The sequence below is a fragment of the Hibiscus syriacus genome, unplaced genomic scaffold (genome assembly GCF_006381635.1).
Source record: "Hibiscus syriacus cultivar Baekdansim isolate YM2019G1 unplaced genomic scaffold, ASM638163v2 tig00112523_pilon, whole genome shotgun sequence".
In the NCBI taxonomy this organism is placed as follows: Eukaryota; Viridiplantae; Streptophyta; class Magnoliopsida; order Malvales; family Malvaceae; genus Hibiscus; species Hibiscus syriacus.
In genome coordinates, this window is record NW_024063355.1 from 1,549,443 (window position 1) to 1,572,261 (window position 22,819).

General features: G+C 33.8%; 3 protein-coding genes and 1 pseudogene across 4 annotated transcripts; all 4 read left to right on the top strand.

Annotated features, from left to right (window-relative positions):
- Nucleotides 1-4,734: 4,734 nt before the first annotated feature.
- LOC120181263 (serpin-ZXA-like) lies at nt 4,735-7,088 on the top strand. Its single transcript, XM_039186434.1, has 2 exons — nt 4,735-5,161; nt 6,239-7,088. The coding sequence occupies exons 1-2, from the start codon at nt 4,739-4,741 to the stop codon at nt 7,031-7,033; spliced, it is 1,218 nt and encodes a 405-aa protein (XP_039042365.1). The 5' UTR covers nt 4,735-4,738; the 3' UTR covers nt 7,034-7,088.
- Nucleotides 7,089-9,213: 2,125 nt separating this feature from the next.
- LOC120181292 lies at nt 9,214-10,943 on the top strand (annotated as a pseudogene).
- A 4,729-nt stretch (nt 10,944-15,672) lies between these two features.
- On the top strand, nt 15,673-19,848 carry LOC120181324 (protein DYAD-like). The gene is made up of 9 exons (XM_039186487.1): nt 15,673-15,930; nt 17,316-17,665; nt 17,750-18,115; nt 18,203-18,260; nt 18,338-18,421; nt 18,616-18,965; nt 19,047-19,167; nt 19,307-19,639; nt 19,839-19,848. The coding sequence occupies exons 2-8, from the start codon at nt 17,652-17,654 to the stop codon at nt 19,403-19,405; spliced, it is 1,092 nt and encodes a 363-aa protein (XP_039042418.1). The 5' UTR covers nt 15,673-15,930; nt 17,316-17,651; the 3' UTR covers nt 19,406-19,639; nt 19,839-19,848.
- An 807-nt stretch (nt 19,849-20,655) lies between these two features.
- Nucleotides 20,656-22,477, top strand: LOC120181435 (proteasome subunit alpha type-4-like). 2 transcript variants are annotated; one of them, XM_039186556.1, is made up of 2 exons: nt 20,656-20,696; nt 21,515-22,477. In XM_039186556.1, exon 2 carries the CDS (start codon nt 21,536-21,538, stop codon nt 22,286-22,288), a length of 753 nt encoding a protein of 250 aa, XP_039042487.1. In that variant the 5' UTR covers nt 20,656-20,696; nt 21,515-21,535; the 3' UTR covers nt 22,289-22,477. The 2 variants fall into 2 exon arrangements, with proteins under 2 accessions (XP_039042487.1, XP_039042486.1); XM_039186555.1 differs by having other exon boundaries at nt 20,682-20,696; nt 21,505-22,477.
- The last annotated feature ends 342 nt before the right edge of the window (nt 22,478-22,819 follow it).

Consider the following 22,819-nt stretch of genomic DNA (forward strand, 5'->3'; position numbering starts at 1 on the left):
TTCTTTTAGCCTAAGAAGTGACAATTTAGAAGATATCAATTAGTATACTAATATGTATCAATGTATTATTATGATGTAGATATAAAATAAAGCTTGTTCCGGAACAATCTAAGGATTAAGATTGATTCAAAGCAAACAAGGCTCAGGTGAGTGCACATTATTTAGTATATGAGGTTCAATGGAAAATAAGACTTGCGATAAGTCTATTTCCAATAGTGAAAAACATGAATTCATAGAAGTATGTATTGGTTATGATTTATATGTGTACATGAGTATATGTGATATATGAGGGTGAATCCTATATTTATATGAATATGAACTCATATGAGAATTGACATGAACTACGTGATTACATGTATATGTGAATGAAACCATGAGCTTATATGAATATATGATATGATTTCATGAATATGTAAAACGATATAAAAGATAATGCCCATATATGTGTCATGAGAGCTAGGGGTATAGTTGGCATGCCAAGAGTCGAGGGTCTATGTGGTCCTTCGGGACATATATGTATTCTTTGGAACATGTGTGAAGTCTGGTAAGACACATACTTGATCCTTGGCATATGTATATGATTCTTAAGGAATGATATGTGGTCCTTCGGGACATATATGTATTCTTTGGAACATGTGTGAAGTCTGGTGAAACACATACTTGATCCTTAGTATATGTATATGATTCTTAAGGAATGATATATGGTCCTTATGGACATTATTATATGGCACTACGGTGCAATTCTACGCGTCACTCCGGTGCAATTATACGTGGCACTTCGGTGCAATTATATGAGCTGTGGTGACAGCATTAGTGCACAACCTCTATGTACTCGCTTATCTTTAGTTCTCACATGTGTATCATGGGCTATTAAATAGATAATATTAATAAAGTGATATGATAATATGTTTGTTTCCTTGTGGAATTTCATGTGTGATATTGATTGTACAAATGGTAACTTATAAGACCATATGATGAAAGGAATCAATGATAGTGATAAAATAAGAAAGAAATGAAGATGATAATATAGTTGTTTGGGTGTACGTGTTTTATGATAGTATATATATATCATGAGAGCTAGGGGTATAGTTGGCATGCCAAGATTCGAGGGTCTATGTGGTCCTTCGGGACATATATGTATTCTTTGGAACATGTGTGAAGTCTGGTAAGACACATACTTGATCCTTGGCATATGTATATGATTCTTAAGGAATGATATGTGGTCCTTCGGGACATATATGTATTCTTTGGAACATGTGTGAAGTCTGGTGAAACACATACTTGATCCTTAGTATATGTATATGATTCTTAAGGAATGATATGTGGTCCTTATGGACATTATTATATGGCACTACAGTGCAATTCTACGCGTCACTCCGGTGCAATTATACGTGGCACTTCGGTGCAATTATATGAGCTGTGGTGACAGCATTAGTGCACAACCTCTATGTACTCGCATATCTTTAGTTCTCACATGTGTATCATGGGCTATTAAATAGATAATATTAATAAAGTGATATGATAATATGTTTGTTTCCTTGTGGAATTTCATGTGTGATATTGATTGTACAAATGGTAACTTATAAGACCATATGATGAAAGGAATCAATGATAGTGATAAAATAAGAAAGAAATGAAGATGATAATATAGTTGTTTGGGTGTACGTGTTTTATGATAGTATATATATATATATGGTTTACATGGCATGATATGTATATGTGCAATTGGTTATGGTATATGTTATATGATATGGACATAAGAGATCATAGGAATATGAGATAAGAGATATGAATGATAATGACATATATGTATGCATATATTCGTTACATGTAAAAGTATGAGTGGTATGAAATGATAGTAGTAATTGTTTAGGTATGATTATTAGTTACCGTTTACCTTATATATTTATATGCCTCACTAAGTCTTTGACTTAGCGTGTAAGTGATTTACACGTAGGTTTCGAGAAGAGTAAAGAACAATGTGGAGCAAGACATGTCAGTTCTCCTTACTAAAGGTCAGATCAGAAAAGAGGTGAATAATATGTATTTTAGTATATAAAGTTCTAGTTGGCATGTTTTCAAAAGAATATATTGTTTAATCTATGAACAGTTTTATAAATGTTTTGAATAGTTATATGTAAATAAATAAGTGAAATATACACGCTCTGATTGGTTTTGTAATAATGAAAATGTCTTTTATGTAAATTAGTCATTTATATGTTATAAAAGTTTTAAATTACTCACTATTTTATACAAGTACATGTTTTAAAAGGTCAATATGACACCTTGGATTCGTATCCGGGTCGGATACGGGTTGGGGTATTACATACATATCATTTTCCATACCTTTATCAGATAGCTCATATAAATTTTCATGCATATTCATGTCACATAATGCATATAATATGAATTCATGTCATGTATCATAATATGGAAAGTGATCATGTATCAAAATATTGAATCTAGACTTATCACAAGTCTAGAACTGATTATAATATTATATTCATGCTATGTATATGCACTCACCTATATCTTTTTTCCTTTCCCTCGATCGATCTTACTTGTCACTTGTTCCGGAACTCGTTTAGGCTCGATATGTACATAAACATAATTTTTGAGACAATTATCAAAAGCCTAAACCTTATAAATTGATACTAATAGCTTAAATGAATTTAATGAACCATACTTCAACTTTTCCTTTAGGGGGTATCGATACCCTCCTTAGGGTATCGGTACCCTTATTACGTTCTGGAATTTTTTGTTCAAGAGGGAATCGATACACATACATAGGGTACCGATACACTCTACTCAAAACAGGTTTTTTCACCCGAAAATTCATCAACTCTTCACTGAATTTCCTCATACAAAACTCATTTCATACCACTAAACTCAACTACAACCATTTTAACTAACTTTTATCATTCCAATAGTTTAGAATCTCCCATATCTCATTCAAATTCTTATTTTCATAGATGACAAGTCAAATTCAACCTCCAAATTCATTTAAACCCTCTTATTCAAAATTTCACTTATCCACTTCTTAGCTTTAATCCTTCATAACTTACAAATCTTTGTGTTTCTATGACATTTTTCATCTCCATCATGTTTCCTAACGCTTCATGAATCAAACTCATGCTTTAATTTGAAGGATTAACCAAAAGAAATCAAGCTCACCTTGAGCTTGAGGCTTCACGTTTGGGAGAAGAAGAAGATGAAGAAGATAAGTCTGGAAACTTATCTCTTCAAAGCATATTCCACATGGGTATTATAATACCCACAATTATTATTTTATTTGCTCAATGACCCTTTTGCCCTTTTACTTCTGCTTCATTTATTAAATCATACTACATAATACATTTCAATTAATTCCTTCACTTTTCAATTTATCTAATTTGGTCATTGAAATTTTAAAATCTTATACTTTAATCACTAACCCGTTATTGAGAATGTTACAAACATAACCAGGTAAAACAAAACCCCCCAAACAACCCACCCAAATCACTCGTTCAAACCTTCTTTCCCTCTCCACGACTCTCATCTTTCTTAGCAAACCAACGATAATAGTACGTGAACGTAGATTCAATGGGGATCATACCAAATAAAAAATTACAATTTATTATTCGACCATAAAAATATTATTATTCATTCAAAGTTATGCGTAAGGTAGCTAACATTCCACAAAAACATGATGGTATTGCAATTGGTTTCTACATTGCTAGTTTTGATTGTTGATCAAACAAAGAGAATAAGATAAAAGAAATTTTATTTTTAGGGTTTTTCAAACAATTTTTGGTTAGGAAATTTTTTTGTTAAGTTGAAATGGATTAAAAAGATTATTTTATTAAGTTGAAAAATAATAGCAATGTGTCACATCAAATAAAACTAACGGGAGGTAAAGTCAGTGATCTTAATAAAAATGAACTAAAAGTTTGGTGATTGTATTATAAGTTTTGAAAGTTGGGTGAACACAATGCAAAATTTGGAGATTATTTATGTAGTTTACCCATAAATATAACCATATTATAATAATTTCATAAATTTAATAATCAAGTCGTAAAATTTTAAAATTCAGTGATAAAAATATAATTTGAGTACAAATTTAGAACCTCGGATATAGAATTTAAATCCTACTATGGAGTTGTTGCCACCATTGGGAGGTGGCTATTAATATTTACACGAATGGCGATGATTGAGAGTATTGTTAGACAATAACGGATTCATAAATATTCTTTAAGATGGGTATTAATAGTGAAAAATTATTGTATAGGATGGGTAAGAATAAAATTTAGAGTGGACACTTTCAGTGAGATGAACAATTAACATAAAATAATACGGATTTCAAAGTAGACACGTGTCCACTCTACCTCCGGCACTGTTGTTAGTAAACTCAAAGATGATCCTACGAAATTCAGTGGGTGAGATGATTATATGTAATTTCGCATCTTTTTGGCATACAACTGTGGTTTCTAAAAAAATATGGACTCTGAAATTATATGTAATTCTATTTATTCTTAATTAATTTGCTCCTTCATTGAACTCACACCCAACTATCTCCAGACAAACAATTTCCTTGTAAAGTCCGAGTAACACCATTGGTATTTTATCAGATATAAAAATAATCATAAGAACAAGTCAACAGCCAGCTAGCCCCAAGTATTGCTTGGAAACCGAGCAACCACCCTTCACTTCTCCCTATATAAACAAGGCCAAACCTCATCAACTCACAGTGCATCCCACAATGGAGTTTCCGAGACAGGCAAGAACCAGTAGTTCCAACACCCATTTCTGCACGCAGTTGGCTAACAACATTTTGCTGAAAACAGCAGCTGAAAATGGATCAAACGCGGTGGTCTCACCGTTTTCATTCCATCTCATACTGAGTTTGATCGCCGTCGGATCGAAGGGCCGTACTTTGGAGCAGCTGTTTCAGTGTTTAGGATCGAAAAGCCTCGAGGAGGTCAATTCATTAGCTTCACAAATGATTGATCTTGCATCACCGACCGATGAGAAAAACGGGTCTTCCGCCGCCGCTGGTGATCCGGACTTGTCGTTTGTAAATGCAGCTTGGGTTGCTGAAAACCTGAAACTGAAACCTTCTTTCCATGAGATCGTGGAAGGTCTTTACCACGCCGTCGCCAAAGAAGTTGACTTTGCCAATAAGGTTATATTTCTTTTGTTTTTTTCACTTCATATTTTATGCCTAAATCAGATCAATTATCTTTGTTTCTAGGCTTTAAGACACATCTACCCCTAAACTATATCCGTTTTATCTTTTAATATTTACTTTCGTTACTTAAATAACCTTTTTTTTAACACAATTAAAAGTTTACTAATAAAATTGCACTACGCCATTTAACAACAAACCTTCAAATATATTATAATTTATGTTGCTCGAACATGAACATCTAAAAATAACAATTATTCTTTTAACCACTGAAATAATTTGGGTTGTGTGCACCACATGTCAATTTTAACCAAAAAAAGCGATCGACTTTTTATAATAAAAAAAGGGTCCATGACATGTTAAGTTTCTTTGATTATATTAAAAATTAAATAAAAAATAAATTTAGAAAAAAAAAGGATGAATTTATGATCAAATAAAAAATTTTAGGGGCTACATTGGACTAAAAGAAAATTTGAGAAACTTAACATGTTATTTACCGTTTACTAAAATTGACTGCATTTCTATAGTCATAAGTGCCGCGTGTCTCGATTTTATTGGCCAATTTTTTAAGATGATAAAAAATAGTTGATTTGAGTAGCGAAATTAAACATTAGGAGACAGAACGGGTAAAAATTAATTGTATGGGACAACTCAAAGAAACATATACAATTTAGGGACAACTATGCATTGAATACCTAAACTATCAATTTTGATCTATTTTAGTACTTAAACTTTCAATATTTTTAAAATAATAACTAATGTTTAGTTTTTATTTCATTTAAGTATCCGTTGTTAAAAATTTAACGTGTTTAATACCTAAACTATCGGTTTTGGTCCGTTTTAGTTCCTAAACTTTCAAAAAAAATTCAAAATTTTGAACATGAGTACTAAAATTAAACAAAAACTAAACTTTATGTATGGTTTTGAAAAAAATGAAAGTTTAGGTACTAAAACGGACCAAAACTGATAGTTTAGGTACTAAACGTGTAATGTACCCTATAATTTAAAGGATAAATTGTTATTTAAGCCTCATTTCTTTTACTGATGGATTTAACTCGTGCTTAAACAACGAAGGCTGAAGAGGTAGTAGCAGAAGTAAATGCCTGGGCTGAGACCTCAACAAGAGGGCTCATCAAAAACCTTCTCACAACCGAGGCCTTGAAGTCTTTAAACGAACGCACAGCTTTGATTCTAGCAAATGCCCTCTACTTCAAAGGCACATGGGCTCGATTCTTTGATTCATCAAGAACTAAAACAAGGGCATTTCACCTTTCCAATGGTCATACAGTTCATGTTCCTTTCATGACCAACCTTGGATTCGAGCGTTATCATTACAGATCATTCGATGGGTTCAAAATCCTCAAACTCCCCTACAAAAGTACCCGTCCCACTCGAAAATTCGCCATGTATTTCTTCCTACCGGACGCGAGAGACGGCTTGAAGAGCTTGCTCGAGATGTTCAAGGCCAACCCCGAATACTTCGACGGACGATTCGATCTCGTCGAAGGAAAGGTTTCAGATTTCTGGATCCCAAGGTTCAGATTCGAGTTCGAGTTCGAGGCGTCGGAGGCGATGATCGAGATGGGACTAGACCTACCTTTCGATAGAATGAAGGCAGAGCTTACTGAAATGGTACTATACGCGAATGGACTTCTATTTGTGAAGAAGGTTTTCCACAAGTGTTTTATTGAAGTGAATGAAGAGGGAACTGAGGCTGCAGCTTGTACTGCTGTTATAATCGAACAGCAGTCGCAGAGCTGTCCGATTGCAAGCTTTGTAGCGGATCATCCTTTCATGTTCATGATCAAGGAAGAGATCTCTGGGGTTGTGTTCTTTGTTGGATCGGTGCTCAATCCTTTGTTGAACTAAAAGCAATGCAATCATTACATATGGTGTAATGAAAATATATATTTTGGATTAAATAAAGGCGTTTTTGCCTAAATAATATCCTTCTTTTAATTAAAATAGCACTTAAAATGTTTTATTTATTTTGGTCATAGAGAATGAAGATAGGAATGTCAAAGAGTTACATTGGGTTGGGTTGAAATGAGTTTTTGATCAATCTGACATGAATAAAAAATATATATTTTTCATTTAAATCCGACCTCATACGAAAATTATATATCATTCACCGACCTGATCCGAAAATATATATATTATTCATCCTACTCCGATCTGACCAAAATTTCTATAGTATAAATATGAACAGACCCGACCCGATCGGATATAAAATAAAGACCTAACTTTAAAAAGAATAAAATTTTTAAGAAATTACATTATTATCCCTAGATCGAGTCAGAGTTTTTTACGCTTCACCCGAACCTGACTTAATCTGACCTCACTCCTTTACAAAAATATAACCTAACCCAACTTGAACCTAATTTTCAAAAAATAAAAATAAAAATAAATTGACCATATCAAATTAAATCAAATCAAAGCCTATAAAATTCAAATTAAATTATCATACCTAAATAAATAATACGCGTCCTCAAAGACGCGCTTTTATATATATATATATATATAGTAGACCATTCAATAATTTCTCAAATGTTAATGTCGCGGAGGATCAAATAAGAGAAATAAAAATAATAAGTGAAAATTTGTATTAAATTTTATTTATAAAGAAAAAACGCATATGATACATGTTGAGGACATGCAATTACACAAATATAAACATCTATTTTTAATCACCTAATAATACATACATACACAATTATGTTTAAATATTCTAAAAATATCATATATACATGAAATTATAAATTCTTCGTACCATTAACAATTTAATAAAATCTTTTTATCTAGGTACACTTATGGTAAAATTCGAATTAATTGTTTGGTCCAATAGGTTAACTCAAGTATTAACTTGTGAAATATGCTCACATGATGAGTTTTGTGAATTAGCCGTTTATGATTGTTGGAATTTATTTGTTGCCCAACATTCATTTAACGGCTACAACTTTTAAATAAAAACGAAACTTGTCAAACTCACATGACGTATTTCATAATTTCTTTTAAAAATATATTATTGTTTTATATTATTTTAAATTAAAAAAATCAATATATTTTAATGAAACTCATTATGTGAACATGACGAGTTTCAAAAATATATATTAAACAATTAAACTCAGTGGCAGAACGTAGTGATATAATTTGAGGAGCCAACTTAAAATTTTAAAAAAAGCTAGAAGTTTAAACTAAAATTTTTAAATTTTTTGAAGAGATCAGTTTACATTTTTTTTAAATTGGGGTATAATTAAAATTTTTAAATTTTGAGAAGTTTAATGAGAATTTTTAAAAATTATGGTTGATATTTAACTAAAAATATTCAAAAAATAAATAAAAATCAATATAGATTTTTAAAAATTGTATGGGGATCAAATTAAATATTTTAAAATTTGAAGGCTTAAACTTTAATTTTTCAAATTTTGGGAGGTCATGCCCTACTAATCTTCATTATCTTCCGCCACTTATTAGACCTCACGAGACTCGCATGCCTACGTCCATTAAAACATAATATTTGAATAAATTCGTCACGTGAACGTAACGAATTTTTTTATAGTATAGTAAATATCGTATTTTTTAAATTAATAAGTTGGGTTAATATGTCGGACTAAAAAATAGTCCGTTTGAATTATTGACACAATTTTATCATACTTTTGGCTATAGGTTATTTAATTTCTTTTGTTGCTTAATTAATCCACGTCAGTCTTTTATCTTATTTGGGTTTGTTGCTTAATTAATCCACACAACAGTTAGGCTGCAACAACCAGGGTCAGAAGGGGGCTGCCCAATGCTCATCAACATCAAGATTTTTTTTACATAATTTAATCCTGAATTATACCACGATTTTTATTTTGGTATTTAAATAAATTTTAATCTTAATCTTAATTTAAAATTTAATTTATTTTTTAAATGTGATTAAAAATACTGCATAAAAATGGTAAACAGATAGGCTAGCAGCCGCCCACTTTGACCGTCTAGAAGAACGTTGCGTTTGGGGGGTAAAAGCTACAATAAATAGATTAATTTGTTTTATACATTTTGCACAAATTTTCCAATGGATTTGGAAACCGTGAAGAAATACTTGGAGAAAGGAGTTGGCGAAGGGGAAGACAAGAACGCCTCCACCATCAATGGCATGCCTTCCAGGTTCTTCGAAAATTTCATCATGCAAGGTCTCCATGTTGACCAATTGAAAAGGGTCGAGTTCTTTGCTCCATGAAAGTCCCTCCTCGATTGCTGGTATGTTCCGTTCTCTCAGTTTCAATTCATCGTTGCAAATTTGATTTTGTTGCTCTTAATTCGGTACTTTAATTGATTATTGCTGTTTTTTTTCCTAATCTGGATGTTTTTTTTGGTTTATGCTTTGAATCGTGCAAAAAGAACGCGGGTAATTTCTTGCACGGCGGAGCCACTGCATCGCTAGTGGATTTGGTCGGATCAGCGGTTGTTTTCACCTACGGAGCCAGTTCTAGTGGAGTTTCTGTTGAAATCAGTATTACTTACTTGGATTCTGCTTTTGTTGGTGTTAGTGACTTTCTCCTACTTTTCATCTTTTGTATCCAATTTCTTCCCGGACTTGCTAATTCTGCCTAATTGCTTGACTTGATCTTTTAATTTGAATCTTTTGAATTTCCTTGAAGGAAACATAGGAAACTGATTCATCATCGCTCTCCGAGTTCTGATAATAGGAATCTTAGAACTGCTTGTTAATTCCTGAAAACTGCTTTAGATCATGGGGATGTTTAGTTAACTACAATTTCTCTCCCAGACCAACGCCTATTCAGCCGAGTGGTAGGAAGTGCTCACAGGGATGGAGGCATGATTTTATGCTAGGAAGCAAATTTATAAAATTTGGAGGGGGATAAAACATATTATCAATATAAAATATCTAAATTATATAAGAATTTAAAATTTTCTGGGAGGACCGCCCCGCCAGCTCCCCTCGATCCATCCCTGGGTGTTCCTTCACTAAAGTATTGCTTTCGAGTATCGTGAACAGAGAAAATAAGATCTAGGAGCCTATTGACCCGGTTCGAATATAGAAACAATTTTCTTCTGTCTCTCTCGTTTTTTGTTGATAAAATGCATCTGAAATCTATCAGATTGAAATCCAGCTACAATCTTGTTCGATTTTAATTGTTATCAATACATGGGAAATTATTTTATTTACCCTAATTGCATTTTATGACAAAATAATTAAGTCCATCTGTTTATTCAACCTTTTCCCTTTATTTCTTGTCTGACTACAATAGCCTTACCTTCAATATCTGACTACGATAGCCTTACTCTGATGATATTTGATGGCTAACATGAATGAAACATCGTCTTAACTTCATTTCAAAGTGCATTTGAATTAGAAATCTTTTGGTTTGGAATACGTGTATAAAGTTACGTAATGGCTTTTCTAATGTCTTTCTTGAGGAAAATAAGGCTTTCTTTCATCTGTAGAAAAAACTGATACGTATAGGCATTCAATTAATGTGCATATTGTTGCTCATGCAGGAGGAAATTGAGATAGAGGCTAAGGCATTGCGTGTTGGGAAGACTGTTGCCGTCATCACTGTTGAGATTCGGAAGAAAAAGAGTGGGAAAATTATCGCACAGGGGCGTCATACTAAGTACCTCGCTCCTCAAAGTAAAATGTGAATTGACTTTCTACCTGAACTGTCATCGTCACAATTCCTTTTACTACGAACGAATAGTATAATTTTCATATATATGTATTGTACATGCATATGAGAAGAGACCAGCTAAATTTCATATCATGTTTCCGGCCTTCACCTGTTCTGATATTAAGTGCCTTGTATTTTGGTTGTCTGAAACCAGTCTTTGAACATCTTCACTAGCTTATTTCTCATCTATGGTTTTCGTTTGCTGTTGTGCATGCATTATCATATGCATCCCATCTGGACTGTCAACAGATCCATTAGTGCTTTGTGTTCACATCGCTTTGATCTATAACCTGAAGGAACAACTGCAGACTGATAAGTCTTGTATGCAACTTCAATGCGACAGGTTAGAAGTCGGAAGCCATTGTGCTTAATGCTTATTAGTTTACATCCATTCTCGACTGCTCTCTGCAAAACCCAGATTCATGGTCGTAAGTGTTGGGTGCTGCAGATCGATCATCCCGGGTTTTGAAATTGTGCCTTAGAGAACATTCCCAAAGCCAGTAGCCTATAGATGACGATATCCATGGCCTAAATGGTTTAACTTTTGTTCATACAACAGACCACAGGCAAAACTAGGGATGCCGGTATATATTTCGGATTCGGATTTCAGAGATTCGAACTTTTTTTTTTGCAGAGTTGATATTATAGATGTAGATATTTAAATCTGTTATGTGCGTTTGCTTTATTATTGCTGATTTTCAGCTTTACTTTTTTTTTACTTCTAAAATTATACGTTTGTATGAAAGTTCTCTCCATTTAATAATTTGAAACCAGATGGTGACTTGGAAGGAATCCCAAGTTTGAAGGTGAACTGCAAGGACTTAAAGTCATGGATGAAAGTGAAAGTGAAAGTGAAAGTGAAGGTGAAAGGTTACTTTGAATGGAAGCAAAATCAACGACGAAATTGAAAATTTTGAAGTGATTTGGACCCAACAAAGTCTATAATGAAGTTTAAAAAATGATTGTATACAACTTATATATTATATTTATATAATTGATCATTTATAAATTATTTAATTAATATTTTATTTTAGAGGGCCTTTGTAAATGTTTTTGACTTAGAAGTGTTGGGATAATGTTTTTTTCTTTTAAAAAAAGAGCTTATATGAGGTATTGAAAGGTGTATTTTCTCAACTGGAATGAAAATGAGTAGTGTAGGAGGAAGTCATTCAGAACACCTAATGTCTTTGGAGAGTTGACTGGAGGACCTGACGTCTTTAAGCTCTTCATCTACTGCAATTATACTCGTTGGTTAAGCATTTCTGTTTCATCACCTTTCATTTAAACGGCTTAAAACTCATCTTATTTCTTTTTCTCTTGACCAGAGTAGGAGTCTATCAGCCTCTTTTAACTTTCTGTCAATTAGAGACTCATTTTCTTTGATCACCATGTAAGTCAGGTACGTAGTTAAGTAACATTCGGATGGACATGGGACGGGTTTGGGTCCGGTTTCGGCCAACCCAACCAGATCCGAAAAATATATACCCTCCACCCGATTGGAACCCGACCCAATTTTTTGAGATAAAATTCGAATCCGATCCGACCCGACTCTAAATAATAATAAAATATTATTTTATTCAATAAAACTGTGATTTAATTGGAAAAAATAATATATAGATGACTATTATTGTAATTATTCTTAAACATATAAGGTAAAATTATATTTTTTTCGGATCGGGTTGGATAAAATTATAAGGTAAAACTAGAACCATCGAAGGTGCAAGCTTCATAGTATTGTAAGCCTTGAACGAGTTAAGGAATGTAAGAATCGAAATCTCCATCATTAGAGCCTTTATTCAAGCACTTGATATCAAGTTTTGGTTATACATAGTAACCATAAGTGGGGGTTTAGAAAACTACGAGTTTTCAGCTTGTTTTTTGATAGATTCAAGTCCTAGGAAGTGTTATTAACTTCATTTTAAGTTCCTAGATGAGTTAGTAACTCATTTTCTTTGTATATGATTAGTGAAAGAGGTTGGAGAAAGCTTCAAGACCAAAGGTAAAGAGAAATTAGTTCTTGATTGGGTGAGAACGTTTTCCAATAGCCTTGCAACAGAGTAACACATTTCTAACTTCTCTATATCACTTGCGAGTCATTAGATGTTCTAAGTTAGCTTGTATGAGTACATGAATCATATGAGCACATTCATGGTAGATTTAAGTTATGATATTATTCAGGATGAAAATTGACCTTTTATAACCCCTTAAACCTTACATAAGACTTAAACAACATTTGAGTGTTTTAGTAGGGTTGTTTGGGAAAATTAGTGTCATTTTCGTGCTCAAAACATAGCATTTTGGGCTTGAGTATCAGTATTGGATGAAGAATATCGATACTATTCTTCGGGTGACCTAAAACAAGAGGTTTTAGCTGGGAGTATCGATACTTGTTCGGTGGGTATCGATGCTCAAAGGTGGGGTATCGATACCACTTTTAAATCTCAAATTCCAGTAGTCTGTTTTGGTATCTATATTTAAGGGAGTATTGATACAATGTGAAGAGTATCGATACCCTAAGTAAGGGTATCAATACTGAGCTAATTTCTAAAACATCGAAACCAATTTTGGTCGATACTTAGGATGATATGATACCCTAGTATTGAAGTACCAATATTCTGAGTAAGAGTATCAGTACCGTCACACCTTCTCAAATTCCAGCAGTCAGTTTTGATATCGATACCAAGGGTGAATATCGATACTAGTTGGTCATTATCAATACTAAAAGGCTTAGTATCATAACTCTTATCTTGAATTGGGTAAGGAACTCAAATTGTTAAAGGGATTCAAAAAGGGGTCTAATAACACCAAAACTTCACTAATAAAACAAAAAATGATAACAATTAATAAATACAAATAGAAACAATATGAATTAAGATGACATAAAATTAGTCATTGTGTGACGCTCGAGAAAAAGTTAAGACACTTGAGTTATTTTAGTAGTATAATGATCGTCTTGTATGTATGTCGAGCATAGATGCCCCAAGTACTCATAAAGAGTAGGTTGGTCGGATATACGTTTTTTTTTTATAAAAACGTATTGAATTTGTATTATTTTGGGACATGTTGGAAGCTTCCCGTTTGTAAACTTAAATACTTATGTTTTTACTTTGTGATTTCATTGATGGTAATTAAATGATGATTTGTATTTTTTTAATAAAAAAATTAGATTAATCATTTTGATGGTTCCGTGTAATACTCAAATTAGACGATCTTCGGGCCAGTTTAGATTATGGTGTTACAAAATCAATATCAAACGCGATGATAATTAACATTATATTTAGGAACTGGAGTTAATGATTTTATGAAAAATTAGTATTTTATTATTTAACTAATTTGGTTTTTTTCTAATATCATAGATTCGTGACATAGTTTTAGGCCTGTAAATGAACTGAACGTTCAGCGAACCGTTCATGAACCGTGCGGCGGGAAGTTCGTTTATGTGCGTTTATTTATTAAATGAAAGAACATGAACAAGATTTTGTGTTCGTTTAATTAAATGAACGAACATGAACATAGGTTTCGTTCGTTCATTTACGTCCGTGAACGTTTAGTTATGTTCGTTCGGTTATGTTCGTTTATGTCCATTCATTTATGTTTAACACAATCTTCTTAAATCAATTTTGGTGACCAATTTGTAAGTATCTTAAAAATATTAATTAATCTGATATTCTGATGGCCAACTCCATAATTAACCCAATTTTATTTGGAGATTAAATCTAATATGTTAACCCGTGAGTTACCTCGCACCTATATTCATTTTCCCTTTTTTTTCCCAAATCCTAATGTTCACTGAAGAGTGAAGACGATCGCTGAAAGCTTCAAAACAAGTTATATTATAGTGCAATCTAAAGTTTACAGGTTTGTTTTCATCTATTTCTCTGTTTTATTTGGCTTAATAGTTGATATGTAAAGTTATTGTGGGTATCTTCACATCTAAAACTCAAGAAAATATCATATTTCTTTCTAGAAATAGATGGGAAGATAAAGGTAACAATCGGAAGTATATGAACATCAATAAAGAGAAAAATATAATAGAATTTGCCAGAAAACAAAACAAAGGTTTCTATGCAATTTCTGAAAAAGAGTGTAATAGCGGAAGTAATGGGCTTTCCAGGAAGAACTTATTAATAAGTAGAAAATACACTTTGACAATGAACTTTTGTTTTTATAGTTCTTGTGTGACCTTTAGTTGTGGAATAGACTTTAAGTACGTTAAAATTTTGAATGGTGGTTTAGCAATAATATCAGTTATGATATGTAGTATCGAAGGGATTTCGGATCTATGTTATTGCCTTATAGTCCAATTTGTACCGTTCGAAATCTTCATGCTGTTAAATTTTCTACTATGCAAACATAAAGGACTATTATTAACAAACCTCACTAAAGTCTGACATTGATGTCACAAAACTTTTAGCCGGCGAATTTATTAGAATAACGTAGATTTGGTTGATTTGCATTGTCGACTATTTTTTCATGAAAGAACAATGGAAGGTAGGGTCTCCAACGTTTATGTTCATGTTCGTTTATGTTTGTTTATTTATTAAATGAACGAACATGAACAAGTTATATTCCTTAATAAACGAACATAAACAAAAAAAAATTGTTCGTTTATGTTCGTGTTCGTTTATGTTCGTTTATTTATTAAATGAACGAACATGAACATACCTCCGTTCATGTGCGTTCGGTTCGTTTACAGACATACATAGTTTCATTTAATAAAATTTGATATTTTAAAATATATAAAAAGGCAATTTCTGTTTTTTTAAGGGAAAAGTAATTTTTAAAACAAATAGAAAAGGGGTTTGGGAATTTGGGCAGTTAGGGTTTTAGACTTTTAGTAGGGCTGATTCGGCAGCAGAAATTTTCGGCTAAAATGTAAAATCTGAGGCTGTTCAGCCTTTCTGTTTAACTTTCCTTCCTTATTGGTATTTTCTGAAAAGATTTATCTGTCAACTGATACCAAAATCACGAGGGTATTATTTTCTCTTCCTTATTTAATTTTATATTTATTTAATATTCTCTTCTCCTTAAACGAAGTTAGGGTTTCAGAATGGATTGAATGTCGGTGCTCTACTCTCATTATTGTTCAAGGTAAACCGTTTTTCCCTCCTACGCCGCCGTAATTTATCGTTTCTGATAGTTTAGGTGCCAATGTTTTTCTCTTCTACCCTCAAACGTTAAATTATATCATCCACTGTTCTGTTTGGTTGCCATGAAAAAAAGAGAGTAAAAAATGAAGGAAAATAGGAGATCGGAACTTTGATGTTCAGTGTATTATTTTTTAATCCAGTTCTCTCTATGGGAAACTTAGGGTATAAATCTGATCCTTTTCCCCGTAAGCCATTTGTAAAGCAACTGTTTTTGTAGAGTCTTACTTAGTCAAACCCTTGATTTTGTTTTGTTTTAAACGTTCAGTGGAGAAGCTAACTTTAGATTCTAGAAACCTGTTGATTAATTGGAAAGCATCACAGGATGGTCAAATAACTTGTAGTGGGCAGTGGGGCCAGGCTTAGCAGATCTTTGAATGTAATTACTTATAAAAATAAAATAAAATAAAATACGTGGCTGAGATTGTGGACGACTAGAGTTAGGAAATTGCTAATGAGACTATGAATGGGAGTGGTGCATTGCTACTGGCTTTGAAATCTTGGCTAAGGATGTTTTATGAAGTTCTGTTATTTGAATGTGATTTTCCTGATAAAATACCGGCTTGCTAGAAGATATGTACTTCTACGGCCTTACCCTTTTATCTTAGAACAAAGCACCCACTGCATTTTGAACTTACTAATAAAATTGTATAGTAGCCTGCATTAATTGACCGGCTTCCACGGGCAGAGGTGGTTTGAATCAAGGAATCATGTTATTTGTTATGTCAACATTACTTATGTGACATCATAAATTTGGTTCTACTTATCCTCAACCTCGGCTTGAGTTTTGGGGTGGATTGAATGTGAACGGAGCAGCTGTTGTGTTTGTAAATTGTAATACCTTCATAGTTCAATTCTAAAATTTGTAAAACATGGCAATTTATTTGCTAATAAAGACTTCTAAATTTTACAAACCATGGTGATTTATTTACTAATGAATACTTGTATAGGTGGCTTGATTGATGGGTAGAGAGTTGAAAGTGAACACTTTGTGTTACTTGTATTGATCATGATAGAAATATGGTATTTATTTGAAATTATAAAGTGGATTCTCATGAATTTGGGTAAAATAAATGAGCTCAAATTGCAATATGATTTAAACTGAAAATGGAATGAACTGTTCTTGATTGATGTAACTGAGGAGGAATAAAAACTGGTAAAGGCAATAAAATATTCCCGGTGCATTTTGCAACTAGGATATTGATTTTTAGATTTTATGTAGGTCTTATTCTATTTGGCTGTTCATGTATAGGAAAAGTGTTGTTTGCATCAGTCAAATTTCTTAGTGTTGTTTGTAAATGTAAATGTTGGTGTTTCTGAACTGTGCAGAAGTTGTCTGGGGTAACTTAAAGATCTAAGAAAGGGTTTTATTGGTTTGAACTGAAATAGTTCAGGATGGCAGAGTGGGGTGTCTGCCGGCAATTTAAATTCATCGGCTCTCAAGGAGATAGCCCTGCTAAACAGTTATCTGCTCAAATCGAGCAAGAATATGATGAAGACGATAAAAAACATGTGAAAACAATGTTGATTTCTTGCCCGGAAGAACGGAAGAGCACCTTTCCTCTGGCCAACTAAGAAAAGAAAGGCTGCAAGATGTGGGAAACAAAGCCCATGTAATGTTCCTAACAAGGGCAAGCAAAACAAACATAAAAAATTTATAGATAGATGACTGTTGAAAGGTGAAAACTTTGGTTACCCACTGGTTAATTTTCTCCCCTTCTGTTATTGCTAAAAATTTCTTATATTTCGTACAATTATTGAAGGTATAATCTGGCTGAGGAAAGCATGTTAGAGATCATGAAGGCTGAAGGAGCTGTGTATGAGCATCCAATATCTCGGCCTGCTCTGAGAATGGCAGCCCGTAAACTTATTGGTGATACTGGGCTCTTGGACCATCTGCTGAAACATATTGATGGTAAGGTAGCACCTGGAGGTACTGATAGGTTTCGTCGTTGTTACAACACTAGTGGAGTGATGGAGTATTGGCTAGAGAGTGCTGACCTGGCTAACAAGCGAAAGGAGGCTGGGATTTCCCAATTTTGGCAGAAACCTGATGAGGCTCCCTTTCATGCTTCTACTAGCGCTATAGAACTGAAACTGCTTAAGGATGAAATGGGAAAAATGAAGAGGTGAGAAAAATAAGTATTTGTTTTAAAATGAAGTTATTGATGGTCTTGTTTTTGTAATCTCTAGAACCCTCTATTCTTTGAAAATAGGGATTTGCAGGAGCTTGTTTCCAAGCAGCAAGAGCCAGATCAAGCTAATTCAATTGAGGTGAATGTGAATAGTTTGAAGTGAAATTAATTGTACCTGTAAGATGAACTGCTGGTCTTGAATTCTTTGTTTTACAGGAGATGCAGAAAGATATGGTGAAATGGAAAGCAAAGACAGATGGACGCCTGATGGAGTTTATGAGTTCATTAAATGGTATGCAGGTAAGGTAACAAAACCCTGTTCTTTAATCAATAACTTACTGACAATCTAATGTATCCTAAATATAAGTAGAAGGTTTTTTTTTTTCAAGTTATTTAAAACTTGTCTTTGTTACAAGACTAATTTTGGTCATGCTTATATCTGAAATTACCATGTGAGTGAATAGAGCTCTCAGATTTTACCTTTTTGCGAGCAGATCATGTGCAAAGAACTAATGACATGGAAAGCTAGAGTCGAGCAGCAGATGCTGGAAATTTCAAACTCATTGAGCAGTCTGCAGGAATCAAAGCAATGCAATCTCTTTAGTCCTGCAACTTCTGAAAGATGGGAAGATTGGTTTAAGAGCACCAACCTGGACAATTTTCAAGGGGGTAACTTGGGGCCCTGGTTAGACAATCCAGAGCTGATTAATTTTGCACAGGATGTAGTTCAAGATTCGGGTCTGACCCCACTAGCATGGCAACAACCTGGGCATAGCCCCTTTGAAGGCCTTGTTTGTGCTCAAGATCTGGATATGATTAATGAAGAAATGGATAAGATAATGAGGTAACAAACCCTTCGTGACCAAATTCTAGACAAGATTATTGTGCTTAACGTTGGTGCTGCTCTCTTTTGTTTTATAAACAGCACTGTTCAGGAGCTAGGAGCACCTAGGAGGCAAGGGGAAGATCAATCTAATGTGACACCTGATTCATCTGTAACTTCCAATTCAAAGACTGATCACGATAGTTTATTGCTTCTGGTTCAGGTGATGTAATACAAAGGTCATTTTTAAAATTAAGATGCATAAAACATCGCATATCCAATGCATATGTGAACTTACAGATACATGTAAAATTTTATAGCTCTGCATTGAATGGCCAATTTGGAATCTCCCCTTTTGACAGGAAATGTTGAAGGACTTGATGAAGTGGAAAACTAAAACAAAGCAACAGCTGGCGGATATCTCAAGCATGGTGAGTGTCCTGCTGAAATCGAGGCAGTAAATTCTCCTCTCCTTTTCTCTTCTTCGAAATTCCCGTGAGCCGGAGAAATATGTTTGAATCCTACAGTATGCCCTCCTCCATTGTTTTCTTCTCTGTTTGGGATAATCTAAGTTTAACATTTAATATATTATAGTAGGATTTAGATTTTGTATAGGACTCGCATACTTGAGCTGAAGCCTGCAGCTGCAGAACCTTTAACCTTCAGAGCGTTTAACTTATATTCGTGAGCTGCAAGTTGTCGATATCAGAGTAGAAACCTCTTTTTAAGGTCTATACTTTCTCTAGTATATATTATATTAAAATATATGGATATCAAGTTTAAGGTATCGTAATTTATATGACATCATTTCTTTGTTAGTTTAGTTCGGTGGCGAATCTCGAAAAATTTGATCAACATAAGTTCCAGATGAACTAAACTCAATCAATGTTTAAGATGAATTTGTGGGTCTAATTTGAAAATATTGCAAATTTAGTGTAAATTATGGTAATTATGTAGTTTAAACTATTCATATTTTTTTTAATTAGGATAGGATGTTACAAGGTAATGTTTGTTTTATAGCAACATTCTCGTTTTGTTTCTTTTACAACTTTTATGTCGGATAAACAATTTTTTAGGGAAAAAATAAAGATCATATAAATATAAAAAAAATATTTTAACATTATTTACCAAAATGGCATAAAAAATATTATTTGTCAAATGATACTTTTTTAAAGACGCTCAATGTTAGAAACACTTCTTAAAAAGTGTGTTATAGTTTGGTCTCAGCCGATGTGGTCATTTTTTCAGGACAAAACAAAAGAAATGAGAATAATGAGCTAGAAATATAAAAAATTATATGGATTTTATTAAAAAGAATACACGAATATTATCTTTAATCGGATTTTATTAAAAAGGAATACACGAATATCGTCTTTAATCATTTAATGATTGTATGTTTAGAAAATTATATTTTAATATTTTGAAAAATACAGTGATAAAAATTTATTAAGTAAAATTTAATTCTTAAATTTAATTAAACTTATACTAACACAATAATCGAAAACATTAGAAATGTTTATTGACATTATGCTCAAATGATAAAGTAAAATTATTGTAGTTCTAAAGGAAAATTAAGTACATTTGAAGCATGGACCATGGCTTGGATAATATCCGATTCAGACCCAAGATATGGGCCGGTCCGTTTATGCTGCAGCACAGAGCAGCTTGCCGTTTGCTCAAGTTACCTCCAATAAAACAAGAACTCTATTTTCTTCTCTCACGCTCTACCACCGTCGGAAAGTCGAAACTGAGGTCAGTTGCCCATATTTCTCAGTTTTCTTCTTCCAATTATTTGATTTCTTCTTAATTTGATTGTTTGGGTCTGTGATGGATGCTTCTGTTTGAAATTTATGGAACCGTCCACCGAGAAGGGTTTTACACTCTTCGGGATTAATAATTTGTCTGTATTTATGATCCCATTCATGCTTGGTAGCTTTCTAGTTCCTGCATCAAATTTATTTATAGCCTTTAGTTTTTAGATGATTGACGAGTGTGATCAGTGATTGAGGGAAAATTGGGGAAAAAGAAAATGAGACAAGGGATTAAACTCAGTTAAGATGTTTAATTTAGGGTTTGCGGTATGCTGTTTGGAATGGGTAAGTGGTACTCAGAACTGGTGGTGTTCAAGAATCAGGACCGCTTTTTTAACTGTCTTTCGCCCTTATCGGATTCACACCAAGAAGGTAAAGTATTCAATAGACATAAGACTGCTCTTAGTTGCTCCTATATACATTGATTTTAGGAAATCGAGCTCCTCGTCTCTCTTTGATACTATGTTGGCTTTTCATATGCATGATTTACGTGTTTCGCTGCTTTACATTACATGCATCTTGAATTATTAACGCATGAAGTTGGGATGTGGATGTGTGCTGGTTGTTTTTGCTGCTTAAAGTGTCTTCTATCTTCTCGGTTCACTCTTTGTGAAGAAAGGAATTGCCCTGATAAAAATGGATTTGATTCGATAAAATTAAAAATTGCATTCACTTTTACTAGAAAACCGTGCTTTATTGTCCTTTGTTCCAATGTAATGAGCTCTTTGTTCTCCTTCTCTGTTTTTGGGTTAATTCTAGTTGTAGATCAGCCTTGAAAAAATGTCTCGGAGATATGATAGCCGCACAACAATCTTTTCCCCCGAAGGTCGTCTTTACCAAGTAGAGTACGCGATGGAAGCCATCGGAAATGCTGGCTCAGCGATCGGAATATTGTCAAAGGATGGTGTTGTCTTGGTTGGTGAAAAGAAAGTTACTTCCAAGCTTCTTCAAACCTCCACATCCACGGAAAAGATGTACAAGATTGATGATCATGTTGCTTGTGCCGTGGCGGGAATAATGTCTGATGCAAACATCCTCATCAACACTGCTAGGGTGCAAGCACAACGATACACGTATGCTTACCAAGAGCCAATGCCTGTAGAACAGCTGGTTCAGTCTCTTTGTGACACGAAGCAGGGTTACACGCAGTTTGGAGGCCTCCGCCCGTTTGGTGTTTCATTTCTTTTTGCAGGATGGGACAAAAACTATGGATTTCAACTTTACATGAGTGATCCGAGTGGGAACTACAGTGGATGGAAGGCTGCAGCTATCGGCGCCAATAATCAGGCAGCTCAGTCGATGCTAAAACAGGATTACAAGGACGAGATCACAAGGGAAGAAGCCGTGCAGCTTGCGCTGAAGGTGCTGAGTAAAACTATGGACAGCACGAGCCTGACATCGGAGAAGCTTGAACTGGCTGAGGTTTTTCTTACACCTTCCGGGAATGTGAAGTACCAGGTTTGCTCACCGGTTTCTCTGAGTAAGTTGTTGCAGAAGTTTGGAGTGACCCAACCTGCCACCGAGACTTCCTAAGTCAAGTCTTCTTTATGTCGGTTCATCATTTTCCGGAAGCAAGCTTATCATCATCCATTGTTATATTCTCTGTCAAACGGAATTGAAAACGATGTTGGATCTTCTATGTTTCTTTCTGTGAACTAGACTTTGAATTTATTTGTGATCTTTGGTTCTGCTGAATTAGGAAATGACTTTGATTCCAAGCGTGTATTCGAAATTCGAAAAGCATTTTCCTTTATAGAATCAAAGTACCTTCGATATTCGTTTTACAAGATTCATGATTGTATCTTCAAACAATCATCTCTTAAGTTTGAAAGGTAAGGAGTACACTATCCCTTTTCTTTAACTGCAGCAAAACAAATAAGCTTGTTTACAACCTTAAAATGAATATGGTCTCGTAGCATAACTGCGCATTACTGAAGAATCTAAGGTGATATTTGTTTTCACTGTTAAAGGTCTTCAAAGTTTTTATGTCTGCGCTGCACAGACCACGCGCAGACATTGGACTTCGCAGACCGTTTATTTTTTAGAAGACAAAAACTCTTTTAA

Bases quoted from the DNA above. Each gene is read 5' to 3' on its own strand.
- LOC120181435 (XM_039186556.1), top strand. From the start codon at position 21,536: ATGTCTCGGAGATATGATAGCCGCACAACAATCTTTTCCCCCGAAGGT.
- LOC120181263 (XM_039186434.1), top strand. From the start codon at position 4,739: ATGGAGTTTCCGAGACAGGCAAGAACCAGTAGTTCCAACACCCATTTC. The intron at 5,162-6,238 runs GTTATATTTCTT...TAAACAACGAAG, and splicing joins AAGTTGACTTTGCCAATAAG to GCTGAAGAGGTAGTAGCAGA.
- LOC120181324 (XM_039186487.1), top strand. The intron at 18,261-18,337 runs GTGAATGTGAAT...TTTGTTTTACAG, and splicing joins ATCAAGCTAATTCAATTGAG to GAGATGCAGAAAGATATGGT. The intron at 18,966-19,046 runs GTAACAAACCCT...TTTTATAAACAG, and splicing joins GAAATGGATAAGATAATGAG to CACTGTTCAGGAGCTAGGAG.